Source organism: Carcharodon carcharias, chromosome 14 (assembly GCF_017639515.1).
Source record: "Carcharodon carcharias isolate sCarCar2 chromosome 14, sCarCar2.pri, whole genome shotgun sequence".
In the NCBI taxonomy this organism is placed as follows: Eukaryota; Metazoa; Chordata; class Chondrichthyes; order Lamniformes; family Lamnidae; genus Carcharodon; species Carcharodon carcharias.
The window spans coordinates 119,082,200-119,098,341 of record NC_054480.1 but is presented as its reverse complement, the minus strand read 5'-3'; the positions used below and the strand labels follow the sequence as shown (position 1 = coordinate 119,098,341).

Genomic DNA, 16,142 nt, shown 5'->3' with positions numbered 1-16,142 from the left:
TGAAATTGGGCTTGGTAGCATCTATTATTTGAGTGCTGTGAAACCCCTTCAGATTCCAAAATAGCAGCCATGCCATGCAGCATATTTCTGCTGTGAAACCATATTAGTATTGCACACACACCTAATGCCCATTGGCAATGTGCAGTGCAGACAGTTCATGACGTCAGTCAGCACACACTGCAAATTTGGGGCTCAGCGCTCCAGCTTAGACCCTCTTCTAACCTCCTACAGCTGAACACATATTCATCAGCATGAAAGAGCCCTCCAGCCAGCATTACACAAAGCGATCATCAACAACTTAACAGGGAATTATTAACAGGGATTATTTCTTTTGGCTATTGCTGCCATTTGACAAGTTTTGTATGTTTTTACAGATGTATGAAAAGTTTCAACTGTCTACAGGACAAGGTTGATTGATCCTGAAATACCTCTTTTTCCACAGTTTGTGCACAAATTGTTTGCTTCCAGACATGGATGGCCAAAAGGAATGTATACATGAGTGAGCAAAGGTCACACAGAGCAGGCCAAGCTGCTAGAAGAGGGAGGAGGAGGAGGAGAAGGGTAGAAAGGCTCTCAGTAGAGGGCCATTTCTGCCCAGGGTGTTCACGGTGCAATTCCCCTAACTTGAACTTCAGGGATGTCCAATGTTCAAGATGTCTATGCTTTTCTGAGGAGGTCCTCACTGAAATCTGTCAATTGCTGCAGCCACGACTCCAACCTCAGGGCAGGGCAAGGATCGCATCATCTGTGCCTGTGAAGATGACTGTAGCAAAGAAGATTTATGCTTCCAGCTCCTTTCAGGCTGCTGCAGGAGTTATTAGCAACACATCACAGTTTGCAGTGCACTGCTGTGTAAGGGAGGTCACTGAGGCTCTCCATGTGAGGATAGATAATATAACTTAATCTTGTCTTGCCACAGAGAAAGGGCCCGGTTTTAACCCATTCAAAACTCACTCATTTGCACACACAGCTAAAATCGGCCCCAAGCAGTCAGAGTAAACATGATGGTTTGCAAGGATTGTGGGCTTCCCCATGGTGCAGGGTGCCACTGACTGCATGTCCATTGCTTTGCATATGTATCAAGTCAACTCTGCCACGTACCTGAACTGGAAAGGATTCCACCCTCTGAATGTACAGCTGGTGTGTGACCACAGGCATTGCACCATGCAGGCCAATGTCTGCTCTCCTGGCAGCAGTCATAATGCATTCATTCTGTGGCAGTCCTCTGTGCCTGCTGTATGTCTAGCACCATAGCAAAACCAAAGGATGGTAACTGAGCAGCAAGGCTTATCTGCTGATGACATGGCTCATGACTCACTTGGTTCACAACTCACAGACATGAATGCTGTTGGCATACAACAAGAGTCAGGGTGCCACAAGAGATCTAATAGAGTAGACTATTGGTGTGCTGAAGCAATAATTCTGCATCAGTAGTGTTCTGGAGAAGCGTTACAGTACTTGACTGAGTGGGTCTCCAGGTTTATCTTGGAATGTTTCATGCTGCGCAACCTCATGAGGAAACAGCCCTTGCCACAACCTATGTGGTGATACACTGAGGAGCAAGAGTATAAAGAGCAGGAAGAGGAGTCAATAGCAGCAGAAGAGGAGGGAAGGCTGCAACTTAGATTGCCCTTCTCTGCCCAAGTTGTATGTGAACAACTAACTCAATGGCAATACCAATTCAATCTCAACCCCAATTCCCTTATTACCAACTGTCGCATACACCTTACCTTCCTTCAGTCACTGACCATCACATTGTCATCTTAGTCAAAATGCAAAAATAAAATCCAACAGAAAGCACACATTCCAATCCAAATTTATAAATTAAATCATGCATATAAGAATAAACCAATCACTGTTGTGCATTCCTTAGCACTTGTCTTCCGTGTGCCTTTTCCTGTCCCAGGGATTGTCTGGGATGCCACGCCAGTGGCTGCAGCAGGGTTGGTGGAAGGCGGCTGACTTTCAATGAAGAATACTGCGGATGGCCTTGGACTGTGACTTTGAGCAGTTGGGGGTCTAGAAGACCTGGCTGAGCTGGATGGCTGACAGGTAACAGCAAGGGCGCTGACAGAGTGACAGTGGTGGGAGGATGAATATGTCATCCAGAGAGAGAACAGCAGGTTTGTGCTTCACAGAGCCATTGCCATTCTCGAGGGTGGTGCCTCAGCAATCCGAGTAACGTGTTGGAGAACAGATTGCTGGACAGCTGTGACACCTTGCAAGCCCTTTGAACACTAGTATCTAGAATCATAATGCAAGCAGTCTGCACTTCCACAGCAGCACTCAGACATTGGGTGTTGCAACAGAAGATGACACATCGACTGTCAGTCATTGCATCATAGTTGGTTCCACAAGTGCGTTGATAGAGTTGGCCATCCGCTCCATGCTGGAAAAGCTAGGTTCCAAACTATGCAAAGCCTTGTGCCAAGTTGGTGCTGGACTCCTCCATGCTCTTTGATAGCATACACAGGCTTTCTGGAGGTTCCCAATGCAACAAGCATTTCAATATGTACATTCATCAGCCATTCAGTCTTTTTCTGTATCCCTTCCCCAAAGTTCTCATCGGAGTCCTCTTCAGCAGAACTAGTATGTTAACTTACTGTCTGGTGAGCTAGCACCTGTGCTCTCCTTTCCAATTGCCCTGGCTGCAGTAAACTTTTTTGCCCAGAGTCTCATGTGCAGACCCCACTTCTATTCTCCAAATTACACAGGTGTCAGTACCTGAACCGTGGCTCAGAGTGTGGAATCAAGTGATGGTGTTCCTTCATCTTCACTGACCTACTGCTTGAGCAGGTTGAAGTTGTTCAGCATCAGATATGAAAAAGGGACAAGTGTGGGGATGGGAGGGGAGAAGTAAAAAAGTGTATGTTTACATCTCCTGCAGCTTGAGAGTCAGAATAGAGTTAGGGATGAAGGAGAAATGGGATATGTGAAGGAAGATTAGGGATGAGGATATAGTCATCGTCAATGGATTCAGCCCCACCTGTGGCCACAGCCTCAGAAATAGCCCTTACAATAATGTCCAGCACAGTTCCTTCTAGGCGGATAGAAGATGCAGGCATGCCTGTCCCCTCCGGTTAGTTCCTTCTGCCTCCGGTGTGCCATCCTCTTTTGCAAGAGAAAGGAAATTGTGTCAATGAGTGACATGCAATCTGGGTGATATCGCTGTCACTGCTATCGTATGCAAGTTGTGAGCTGTGAGTGTGAGGCTTGCAACTGTGTAAAATATGTAAGTATAAGGTGAAGCATACAGTGTTGGATATGAATCCTGATTGACAGAGATCACTAGCAGGTGAGTGATGGGGTGGGGTGATTTGAACCATGGCTGAGGTTAGTAGTACAGTTGGTAGGATGTGGCATTTGAAGATGCATTCACTTACCTTGATCACTCATGTGAGGTCATTAAGCTTCCTGCGGTACTACATCCAGATTTTTGGGGCTGCACATCTGGTATTAACCTTCGCAGCTTCCTGTTCCCACGGCCTTTTCATTATGTGTCTGGAGAGCCTTCTGCCCCTGAGGTTACAGAATATCTTTTCCCTTCCATCTCCTCCACCAAGACCTCCAGTACAGCATGCAAAAACCTGGGAGCCTGCTTTCTCCCATGCTCAGCATTTCTCTCTCTCTTTCCCAGGTCAGATTCAGTTGTAGAACGACTCCCCGCACCTGCTGCAGCCATAATGCTCTTTTAGGAAGTGCAGGTTAGCTTTAAGAAGTGCAAGTTACTCACAATATTGGGTCTCCTGCTGATGCATGCAGCTAATGGATAGCATGGGAAATTCTGGCTGAACACAGAAAATATTATAATGAATAGTCAGCATGTTGTGTGCATCCCATTCAACGGGCATGGGCTACTCCTGTGTTGTAATCCCCGTGCCCATTTTTGGATGCTAACCAAATATAGCCCCTGAATTCTAATTCTAAAACAAACCACAATATTAAAACGTACCAGATAATAATTGCAACAAGTCTCATGATGGCCTCATTAAGACAGTCAAAAAATTCCTTCAGTGCCCGTCCTTGCTGTTTCATGTTGCCGATTACAAGACCAAATGCAATGGAGAAGACCACAAGACCCAGTGCATTCACTGCATTGGATGAACCAGCAACTGGAATAACCTCCTCATCAAGCATCAACTCCTGCAATTTTCTGATCGCATCAGTTATGTTTTCCATCATGGATGGTTCAGTGCTGGTTGTAAGATTGATGGGTGATGATGTAGGTCTCATGATTTTTCGTGTGCCATAATTTGTTTTGTACTGTAAAAGACAAAGGAATATGAGTGTTACCATTCAGTGATTTACATTTCGTCCACTTTTTCCCATTTACCTCATTCTTACATTGGAATGTGGGAAAGCAGTAGACTATTCAGCCCAAGTCTGTGCTGCCATTCAATTAGATCATGACTAATCTGTATCTTAACTCCATTTACCCATCTTGGTTCTGTAGTCATAATGCTGGACCAGCAAAAATAATTGACATTATGCCTCTCTGGAAATCAGCTTCAGATGTGGAAGATGGGAGCAAGTGGCATGGACTCTCAAAACACATTTGGTGCTGGGTGGGTCATCAACAATTGGATTCAGATGATAAGGTAGGCTGGAACCACTCTTAAATTCTTGTTTAATCAGATACTTAATAGCATCATTTCTTGCTTTCTCAGGAATTTTCTAAAGTTGACTTTTTTCATCGACTATTAGACATGCTGAGATTATGGCATGAATTTTCTGTCCTGATTTAACAGACTTCATGCCATACTTGCAAGTTTTGCCTCACCACTGACACCCACCCTGCTGCCATTCTTTCTGGCTTCATCTCTTCTGATGCCTTGTTGCCACTTCCACTTCTTCCATTGTTACAATTTGCCTCCTCTTGCCTATTTGAACCTCAGGGGATTTAACCTGTTGAGGAGAGTGTTTGTGCAGAGTTGGTTTCAGAGGGCACTATGTTCTCCTTATACTGCTAAGTATTGTTCTAGTGTGCTACAGATAGTTTCTTTAAAAGGAAATGTATCCCTGCATTCCATCTGTGCACCTTATATCTATACCTGGCACTCTGCAGTGACATCATTTTACCTGCCATAGCTCCTTCAGAGAGCAAGTTGATGATGATTTAAACATAGTAATGGCTAGCTATGCTGAGGTTAAATGAAGGCTTTTGGGTCTGGAACAAGTTTCCTGAGGAGTATCTGGGGAACTGCTAAGTCCTTTGGGTTTTAAGATTGTGCTCATTGCACTCTAGTGGAATGTGAATAGGAAACTAATTAATGTTTTAACATTTGTGCCATACAAGTGCTAGACAATGACCATCTCTGACAAGAGAGAATCCAACAATCTACCCTTGACATTCAATGGCATTACCATCACTGAACTCTGAAATCATCAAAATCCTGGAACTTCCTCCCTAACAGCACTGTGGGTGTGTTTACACTACAGGCACTGCAGCAGTTCAAGAAAGCAGCTCACCACCACCTTCTCTAGGGCAATTAGGGATGGGCAATAAATGCTGGCCAAGACAGCGACACCCACATCACGTGAAAGAATTTTAAAAAATCAGTGACACTCTTCATGCAGCAAAGTTACATGTTGCCCCTTGTGGCTCCCTGAAAGATCCCTGTGATGTGGACAGTGTTTGAAGTAATTGAGTATTGCTGCTATTAAAATAGCAGAGGTAGGCATTTAAGATGAATGCATTAAGTTTCTGTACGTTAGTTCTCCATGGTGTAATTTCAAGGCCAGGATCTTCTTGCTCTGTTTTCAATTGGTGGAAGACTCACAGTTACCTTTATACTAGTGGCAGGTATTGTTGTATTATTTTACTTGGTTAGCACTACTTTTAATGCACTAATCCATGGCTACTACAATGACTACTACAATTATCAGTACTAGTACTGCTGCAACACCTTTATTGTTCTGTACTTTAATATCACAAGAGATTTTTCAGAGTAGGAAGAGAAGGGTGTATCACCTTGCCAAGGGAAGGAAATTACGGGAGATGATTGATAACATAGAAAATACAGTTTGAGAAGTAGTTAAAAAGGATAGGAGAAAGAAAGCAAGTAGGGGGACATGAGGAGAGCGGAGGGAATTTCAGAGAATGGAGAATGGAGGTAGTGGAAAGCTCTGCAGCCAATAGTGAAATAGTGAGATAGTGAGGTGAAAAAGGCAAAATACTGCGGATGCAGGAAATCTGAAACAAAAACAAAAAATGCTGGAAAAACTCAGCAGGTCTGACAGCATCTGTGGAGAGAAAGACAGAATTAACTTTTCGAGTCTGTATGACTCTTCTTCAGAACTAAAAAGAAGTAAAAATGTGGTGAAATAAATACTGTTTAAGTGGGGTGGGACAGGTGAAGCTGGATAGGAGGCCAGTGATAGGTGGAAGCAAAGGAGAGATTACAAAAGATGTCATAAACAAAAGGTTGAAGGGATGTTGATGGTGGTGATACTGGCTAAAGGAGGTGCTAATGGTGACAGTAAGAATAGAAAGCAGAATGAGCAAGTGACAGATGGCCCTAGTGGGGTTGGGGAAGGGGTGGGGATAAAGATCAAAATAGGCTGGGGAAAAAGGTGGGGATAAAACAATGAATAAAAATTGAAATAAATTTTAAAAAAATAATGATAAAAATAGGTGGGAAAAAATATACAAAAATTTTAAAAATAAATATTTGAAAAAAGGGGATCCAAAAGGGGGGACGATGGAGGAGAGAGTTCATTCTGAAGTTGTTGAACTCAATGTTAAGCCCGGAAGGCTGTAAAGTGCCTAATCGGAAGATGAGGTGCTGTTTCTCCAGTTTGCGTTGAGCTTCACTGGAACATTGCAGTAGGCTAAGGATGGACATGTGGGCATCAGAGCAGGGTGGTGTGTTGAAATGGCAAGTGATAGGAATGTTTGGGTCATGCTTGCGGACAGACCGAAGGTGTTCTGCAAAGCGGTCACCCAGTCTGCGTTTGGTCTCTCTAATGTAGAGGAGACCACACTGGGAGCAGCGAATGTAGTAGACCAAATTGGGGGAAGCACTGCTTCACTTGAAAGGAGTGTTTGGGCCCTTGGATGGTGAGGAGGGGGGAAGTAAAGGGGCAGGTGTTGCACCTTCTGCGATTGCATGGGAAGGTGCCGTGGGAGCGGGTTGAGGTGTTGGGGATGATGGAGGAGTGGACCAGGATGTCCTGGAGGAAGTGGTCCCTATGGAATGCCGACAGTGGGGGGGGTGGTGAAGGGAAGATGTGTTTGGCGGGAGTTGGCGGAAATGGCAAAGGATGACCATTTGATTGCGGAGGCTGGTGGGGTGAAAAGTGAGGACAAGGGGGACCCTATCATGGTTCTGGGAGGGAGAGGAAGGTGTGAGGGCAGAGGTGCAGGAGATGGGTTGGACACGGTTGAGGGCCCTGTCAACCACCGTGGGTGGAAAACCTCGGTTAAGGAAGAAGGAAGACATGTCAGAAGCGCTGTTTCGGAAAGTGGCATCATTGGAACAGATGCAATGAAGGTGAAGGAACTGAGAGAACGGGATGGAATCCTTACAGAAAGCAGGTGTGAGGAGTTGTAGTCGAGGTAACTATGGCAATCGGAGGGCTTGTAATGAATATTGGTGGACAGTCTATCACCAGAAATTGAGACAGAGAGGTCAGGGAAGGGAAGTGTCAGTGATGGACCAAGTGAAAATGATGGAGGGGTGGAAATTGGAAGCAAAATTAATACATTTTTCCAGGTCCACACTAGAGCATGAAGCGGCACCGAAACAGTCATCGATGTACCAGAGAAAGAGTTGTGGGAGGGGGCCTGGGTAGGACTGGAACAAGGAATGCTCCACATACCACAAAAAGAGACAGGCATAACTGGGGCCCATGCTGGTACCTATAGCCACATCTTTTATTTGGAGGAAGTGAGACGAGTTTAAGGAGAAAGTGTTCAGTGAGAGAACAAGTTCAGCCATCGGAGGAGAGCGGTGGTGGATGGAGAATGTTCAGGCCTCTGTTCAATGAAGAAGTGGAGAGCCTTCAGACCATCCTGGTGGGGGATGGAGGTGTAGACGGATTGGATATCCATGGTGAAGAGGTGGCGGTTGGGGCCAGGGAACTGGAAGTTGTTTATGATGTTGGCCATCAGAGGAATCACGGATGTAGGTGGGAACAGACTGGACAAGGGGAGAGGGAACGGAGTCAAGATAGGAAGAAATGAGTTCCGTGGGGCAGGAACAGGCTGACACGATTGGTCTACCAAGACAGTCCTGTTTGTGGATTTTAGGGAGGAGGTAGAAGTGGTCTTTCCAAGGTTGGGAGACTATGAGGTTAGAAGCTGTGGAGGGAAGATCTCCAGAGGAGAAGAGGTCAGTGACAGTCCTGGAAACAAGGGCTTGATGTTCGGTGGTGGGGTCATGGTCCAGGGGGAGGTAGGAGGAAGTGTCTGCGAGTTGGCGCCTAGCCTCTGCGAGGTAGAGGTCAGTATAACAGACAACAACAGCACCACCCTTGTCAGCAGGTTTGATAACAAATTCAGGGGTGGACCTGAGAGAATGGAATGTGGCAGGTTTAGAAGGAGACAGGTTAGAGTGGGTGAGCGGAGCAGAGAAATTGAGAAGGCTGATGTCATGCCGACAGTTTGCAATGAAAAGGTCAAGGGCAGGTAAGAGGCCAGAGGGAGGGGTCCAGGCGGAGGGAGAATACTGAAAGGGTCTGTTGAACTGGGGGAGGATTCCTGCCCAAAGAAGTGAACACAGAGACGAAGGCAGTGGAAGAAGAGTTCAGCATCATGCTGTGCAGGTATTGAGGTGAAACGCTCTGGAGACCAGAGTTAGAAGACTGAAGGAAGGCGAGTCAACCTGGAAAAGTTTGTATTACATAAAATTTTAAATTTAAATTGAAGGGTAAGGAGCCAGTGTAAACCAGGAATGACAGAGAAGTGGGATTTGTGTGGGAGAAGATACAAGCAGCTGCATTTTAGACAAATTGGAATTTACTGAGCACAGACAAAGGGAAGCCAGCAAGGAGGACATTGAAGTAAAGTAATCAAGGTGGGAATTAACGCTTACATGCAGTGGAAAATATAACTATTTGAGTTAGAATGTTTTCCTTTATATAACAATGGAAAGTAAAGGGGATTTAAATGTATGAAGTAACCTAAACAAAATCAAGAAAAATCTACCAAATATTTTTCAATTGGAACTTTTTTGGAATACATGGAAGAGTTAAAACATCTGTTAAAAGATCAATGAAATCAAATGTTAACTCTGTTTCTTTCTCTCCAGATACTGCCTGATCTGCTGAGTGTTTTCTGTATTTTCTGTTTTTATGTCAGGTTTCCAGCATCCGCAGTATTTTCCTTTTCTTTATAGAAATTTCCTATTGGTTATTTTGAGGAATAAGTACCCACTAGGCTCTAAACTTCAATTGCCAGTCGAAGTGCAGTGGAATGAATTGTAAGCCTGCTTAAATCAGCAAATCTGCAGGCAACAAAATTGGGGTGAAGCCAGGCTACTCTGATTGAGGTGAGTGGGCCTTAAACTGTTCAAAAAAAATAAATATTTTTTTTTAAATTTCAGCTCCCAATGGAGCCAGCACAGGATGTTTTGAATGTAACTGATTCCTTTGTGGGATTTTCTACCATTGGCTGGAAAATTTTGGAGGCCTTTCCTAATTCTCAGGTGGGTGTAGTGCTGACTCTTGGCATCGGTTCCTCTGAGTCCTTCAAAGCGTATATTGGTTTGAACAGCCAAGAAAGTGTGGGAACCATTCCAGTCCAGCTCCCAGACAAGCTCCCCTTCTCTTTAAAGGACTATTAGTCATTTAGAAACAGGCTTAAAATTGAGACTACTCACCTGTTTGAAACAAGCCTCAACTAGATTGGGTGGGAACATATTCCTGTAGAACATAAAGGGGAGAATTAGTACTGAGACAAGAGTTCAGCATCTGTACCTCGATTTCTGTTATGGCATGTCTGCTGTTGTCTTACACATTACAACAAAATGGTAACAGTGTGAAGTACGAGGTGCAAGGCTGTCTTGGTCGGTTATATTAAACCAATCTAGGGCTATCATTAAGCAAGTCCTAGATAAAATATTTTAAGTTGCATCGGAGCCATATAGTTACGGCATGATAAATAAAAATGGTTGTGACTGCTGAACCACTCATGTAGGGAATGCCCTGAAATTCCAGGAGCCTTGCCTAGTGCCAGAAGTGTGAAATGGGATTTCTCTGTAGCAACTTGCCACTCATCCATTGGACACTTGCTACTCCGTCTCATAGATCGCTTTGGCTAAAGTCAACTTGGCTGCTCCTTTGGCATGCTGCCTCTCCAACAACCATCAATCTCTTTTGGATAAATTACTGTTTAGATATATCATTGTGGGATTCAGTTACCGCTGTTGTATGTCAAGAACACTTCCTTAATGCAGAAGGAAGAAAAAATGCAAAAATGAACTTGTGTTTATGTTTGTACGATGAGCTGAACTGGTGGTTTTTTTTGGAGAAGTCTTTAATTATGACCTGACAATGGAAAGGGGTTGAGTGGAAGAAGCATTTGGCCCCTCCCTACTGGAGTTTCTCAAAGAGCCCAAGAAGTGGCACAACCCTGACAGAAATAGGTTCAGCCTAAATTCCATTCATGGGAACAAAGGAACAGGACTATGCCATTCAGTGCCTTGATTCTGTTCTGCAATTCAAAGCCAGCTCCCTGAAACAAAAGACTACCTAATCCACTGCTTGGATACTTGTCTGATTACTGTACAACCAGATACCTTTCATTTAGAGATTCACTGACCTGATTAGATCCATGAAAGCATCAGCTGCCTGCACCTTCTCAATCTTTCCCTCCCGATGTAGGTCAACTTTTGATCCTTTCCCAGGATGGATGATCATTACCATGACAATTCCAATGAACACAGCGATGATAGTGGTTACCATGTAGAAAACTACAGCTCGGACTCCCATCTTACCAGATGCTTTGCTGTCCAGGGCTGCCATTCCTAATTGATAAAAGGTAAAGAAAACAATTCAGATGCAGACTTGTCTGGAAAGCGGCAGCAGAGAGTATAGAGCGGACGCATTATCACTGCAAGTACCTGATCACTATCACAAATAACTTGTGGCTTGCTTACTACAGAAGGTTCACTATAAGGCAATCTGTTATGCAACCTGTTCATTATCACATTGCTTTCCAAAACAACCTGCTCACTGTCACAGGATCCACAGAGCGGAATTTTCTGTGCTCACTGGCATCAGGGGTGTTCGGCGGAGTGAGCGGACAATATGGTGAGAAGGCCAAAAATCAGTTTCACGATGTCATGAAACCAGTTTGCAATCATCCGCTCTGCCCATCAATGGCGTTACCTGTTGTCGGATGTCAGGAACCTCACTGTAATACATTTGCATATCATTATAAGCCCAGCCCGCTGGAAACATCCTCCCACACTTGATCCTCTGAGCACGTTAGCGTGATTGCATGCCAGTGTGTTTCACAACAGCATATATAAGGTGTGCACTCAGCGAGCTGCACTTTGAGGGGAACTCAGGGGTGAATGCACGGTAAGGTTGCACAGCCCTCGCCAGGGTTGCCTGTTGGACTTCAAGGTTGAGGCGAGTTGTGGGGGGGTGGGGGCAAGGGCTGCACTGTGGTTGGTGGTAGTGCTCAAGCATGTGCAGGGTGGTGGGGGGGAGGGAAGTGGCCACACATTAGGGAAACTTTGTATAAAGTGACCATTCCTCTGCAGCTGAGACAGTTCATTGACATGCTTGGAGTCGGGCCTCTAGCTTATCTGTCCACTCAAGCAATGCAGAGGCATGAAGTTGCCACTAAATGCCCCTGAACTTTTCAGCCCTCGAGCACAGACTGCAAAGTAATAAGCATTTTAGTGGACTGCAGAACAGCTGGACGACTGGACACATTGTACAATCTCCTTACTAAAGCTGGCCATGGAGCAGTCACTGGTGGAGGTGCTCACAGCCCCTTGCAATGTCATCATTAAGGTTTAGATCAGTCTCCCCCATGGTTCAAGCTAATAATGCAGCCTTGCAGTGTGGGTTAGGAAAATGCCTGTGCCTGAGCTGAGAGCACAGCATACAGTCCAGTGGGTGAAGCTGCCGCCAATTGGTCAGGTGAAGTAGGACAGAGGTGGGTAGGGTTTTGGGCAGCCGTTTAGCGCACTAAACTCTGGCCATCCAAGTGGTGGCCAGCACTCTCCAGGATGCGTTAAGGGGCCCTCAGACTTAACCAAGAGAGGTTCTTAGAACACCTAAGCTAACGCATGTCTCTGTCACCTTCATCATGCAGGAGGACTCATCAGAAGCATGGACCCTGATGACCTAGCTGTATACCTCACGGCTTACAGGGAGCAGAGACGAAGGATAAGAGGCTGACAGAGTCACCTGGCTGGACAGAGGGAGGAGCAGCACCTTCAGGAAGAAGGTGCGGCCGGGGCTCCTGCTGAAGAGCCATAGCGAGCCATTGCTGGTCAGCGTCTAGCTAGGCCCAGGGTCGATAGATGCTGCCTTTCATTCCAGAGAACCAGTGTCACTGAAGACTGCGCATGTCTAGGGAACTGGTCAGTCACATCTGCCACCTGCTGCAGGATTTGGGGCCACAGGGACTTGGAGGGCATCCACTGCCAGTGGCTGTGAAAGTGAACGTGCTGCTCAATTTTTACACCAGTGGCTCCTTTCAGGGCTCCACAGGTGACCTCTGTGGGATATCACAAGCCTCCACCCACAAATGAATCCATGAGATCACAGATGCCGCAAAGTTGTACCAAAGATCTTGGTGGTAGCAGCAAATATTCAGACGAGAACTTTGAAGGCCGAAGTGGAGAAGGGTTCCATGTGAACAGCATTTGAACATGGGTCAGTCGGTCCTACAACTTTGTGCATTTCATCTGGGACCAAGAAAGCCAGGAAGCAAGAGTGCTGGGATTTGCCCAGATCTCAGGTTTCCCACAGGTGCAGGGCGCCGTCGACTGCACTCAGGGGCATTCATATTTCGGTGACAACAAGCGGTCAACTATGTCAATCACAAGGGCTTCCATCTGCTGAATGTGTAGCTGATGTGCGACCACCACAAACACATCCTGCAGGTATGCGCACGGTCCCCAGAGAGTGTGCACGACTCCTACATTCTCAGTAGGTCACAGATCCCTGACGTCTTCCAGGGTCCCCAGAAGCTGCAGGGCTGGCTCCTCGGGGACAAGGGTTACCTGCAGAGGACGTGGCTGATGACGCCCGTGTGGCGACCTCAGACTGCAGCAGAGCGAAGGTATAGCAAGGCTCATGCTGCAACTCGCAACTTGGTGGAGCAAACCATCGGGGTGCTGAAAATGAGGTTCTGGTGCCTGGACCGGTCTGGTGGAGGCCTGCAATATAGTCAACAGAGGGTGTCATGCATTGTCATCACCTACTGCCTCCTTTACAACCTGGTGCTGCAACGGGGACAGGAGCTGGCTGAGGAGGAGATGGAGGAGCTGCACGTCTCCTCTGATGAGATGTCAACTGGGACAAGGGTGAGGAGGTCCTTGAAGGCATCAATGAAGGCGATGAAGCCCTCACAATGGCCAGATGAGGCAGGCATGCTCGGGAGGCCCTCATAGCTGCTAGATTCGTGAAGGATGATGACGACATGCAGTGAGGAGACACCATGGATCCTCACTTTGCACCTGTGAACTTTCGACTCCAGTCTGGCTGATGGCAGTGCATATACCCTCTGTGATAAGGCCCCTGACATGGAGACACAGCGGAGACCCTAATAGTCGCTCAATTCCAGGAGGATGATGTCGACATACTGTGAAGGCACTTCCTAGATCTTCATATAGTCTCTGTGAATGTCTGACTCCTTTTGGCTAAGGGCAGCTCGCTTGTGCTTTGTGATCAGGGACATATCATGGAGATGCTGCTGTGAAACTTTAAATGCATCTGATCCTTTGTCAGCCTTCAGCACCTGAGCCCTTCAGGAGCACAGCATCACTGTCACAGATGCTGATGAGATGTGGGCCAGATCCACCTTAAAGATGCTGAGAGCAGACAGAGAGAATGACGGAACTCTGTGACCCCTACCCACGACATTATGGCAGCAATGACAAGTATCATCAAGGTGCAGGCATCAGTAATGTGTCCAGTGAGTGTGAAGCTGGACCATCACTTTGGTCTGAAGGCTGCACAAGACACAGGGAAGAGGCCCTGGATTGAGACACCTGCCTTTATCTTGTGCAGGAACCAAGGTTGCACATCTGAGTGACACGAACACTGCTCATCAGAACAAGGAGCCATAGGCAGGGAGACATTCTTGGGAGCTTATTTGCAATGGTGAACATTAACACCCATGCCCAGGCTGTGCAACTAAATCTTCTTAACCTCCTAACTCTGTCACTACTTCTTGGTAATCCTCCGACATCCACAGCAGAGGTGAAGGCAGCCTGCTGATTGTTACGCCCTGTCTGTGATAACCTTGATGGGTGTCCTCTGGAGGGCTGAGACCTGGAGGGACCCAGCTTGCTTTTGGAATCCTGCTGTGTGGCAGTGGCACCCTCCTCGGCTCATGGAGTCGTAGCTGCTGTGGTCACAGGCAGAGAGGATTCAGATGGGTCAAACACTCCTGGAGTCACCTGGTCGGATTGCCCTGGGGTGTCCAGCTGCTGGTCCTCTTCACCAAGGATGCCTGATGGCCCCTGGCTGACGCCTTGAGGAGAAGGAGTAGCTGGAGTGAGACCAAGCTGCCTTACACCCCTCTCGTATATACACTGTTGGAGGCCAACTATGGAGTCAGCGATAGAGTTCAGTTCGCGCAGCAGTGTAGGACCGATTTCCTGAAACAAGGTCTCCATGGTAGCTGCCACCTGACCAGTGTTGTCCTTGATGCGTTGGCTGCTGACGCTATCGTCTCAGAGTGAAAGTGGACGGACTCCTCCAGCTTGCTTTGCAATCTGAGGAGTGCAGCGGACATCCCTTCCTGATGTTCCCGAGCAGCTCCAGCAACTGAGACATGACCGAGCCTAGAGGGTCCTCATCTGACTCGGACTCAGCAGATTTCTGGTCTCCAGCATGGTTGTCTGATGGATGTTGCAATGCTGGATCCTCATTTAGTTGTGCACCGCCGACCTCACCATCAGCACAGGAACGGTACAGATCTTCACCGGCCAGCTGGATGACTCTTTTCAAAGTCCGTGAGGACCTTGATTTCAGGCATTCCTCCACCAGTCTGTGACCTCTCCCTCTTGTGTGCCAGCTTGTCCTGCATGAATAGAGATGGAGAGAGATTAAGCAGGACACCAGCCAGGCCAGATAAGTTTGCCCGGCATGTGAGACTGGTGAGTGGTCCTAAGGACGGGGTGAGGACAATGTAGATGCCTGTGAGAGAGTGAATATGATGTCCATTGAACTGGCAGTGAGTGAGATCCCTGTGGGTGTGTGATGGGTTTGTGAGTGTGTGAGTTCTGAGTGATAAGAAGAGTGACTTCCTCTGGTGGAACAGAAGAGGTCATTCATCATCTTTCAGCACTGGGCGGCTGTCCTCTTTTGAAGGGTGTTGGCACTCACCACCGCTATCACAGCCTCCCAAGCCAGATTGAAGAGTGGGGGTAGAGGACATCATGGTGGTCCTCCACGGTGTCCAATAGATGCCTAAGAACGTATCATTGAATCGGGGGGCTGCAGTCTTCTTGCCTTTCGGGGCCATGTCTTCTGGGCAGCAGTCCTGGGCTGGAAGCTCTGAGCATTGAGCGCATGGATACACTTTAAATATGGCACCTGGTGTGAAGAAGCGGTGAAGTGATGGCGTGGCGGGCAAATGAGAGCCCGCCCGCCATCGAAACAGCTTATTTCCCGGGAATGCGTGATTAATGAGGCAAGATTGGGATGATGTGGCATGAAAAGCTGCCAATGCGGCCAGTGGGAAAACGTTCTTTTTCCCACCCGCTTCCGCGCTTCGTGCAAATCTGGGACAATTCCGCCCATAGAGTCATTAACAGCACAGAAGGAAGCCATTCGGCCCATTGAGACCATGCTGGCCCCTCACAAAGCAATCCAGTCAGTCCCACTGCCCCGCACGTCATCGTAGCCCTGCAAGCTTATTTCCTTCAAGTGCCCATCCAATTTCCTTTTGAAATCAGTGATTGTTTCTGCTTCCACTAGTCTTGTGGGCAGAGTGTTCCATGTCATTA

At 47.0% G+C, this 16,142-nt stretch overlaps 1 protein-coding gene across 2 annotated transcripts in view; it reads right to left on the bottom strand.

Annotated features, from left to right (window-relative positions):
- Positions 1–16,142, bottom strand: part of slc1a6 (solute carrier family 1 member 6) — a 149,942-nt gene that overhangs the window by 17,319 nt on the left and 116,481 nt on the right. For both annotated transcript variants that reach the window (XM_041204598.1, XM_041204599.1), the window contains 3 exons: positions 10,763–10,967; positions 9,822–9,864; positions 3,953–4,263 (listed from right to left, as the gene is read on the bottom strand). In XM_041204598.1, the coding sequence (XP_041060532.1) occupies positions 3,953–4,263; positions 9,822–9,864; positions 10,763–10,967 (559 nt within the window). The remainder of the gene's footprint in view (positions 1–3,952; positions 4,264–9,821; positions 9,865–10,762; positions 10,968–16,142) is intronic.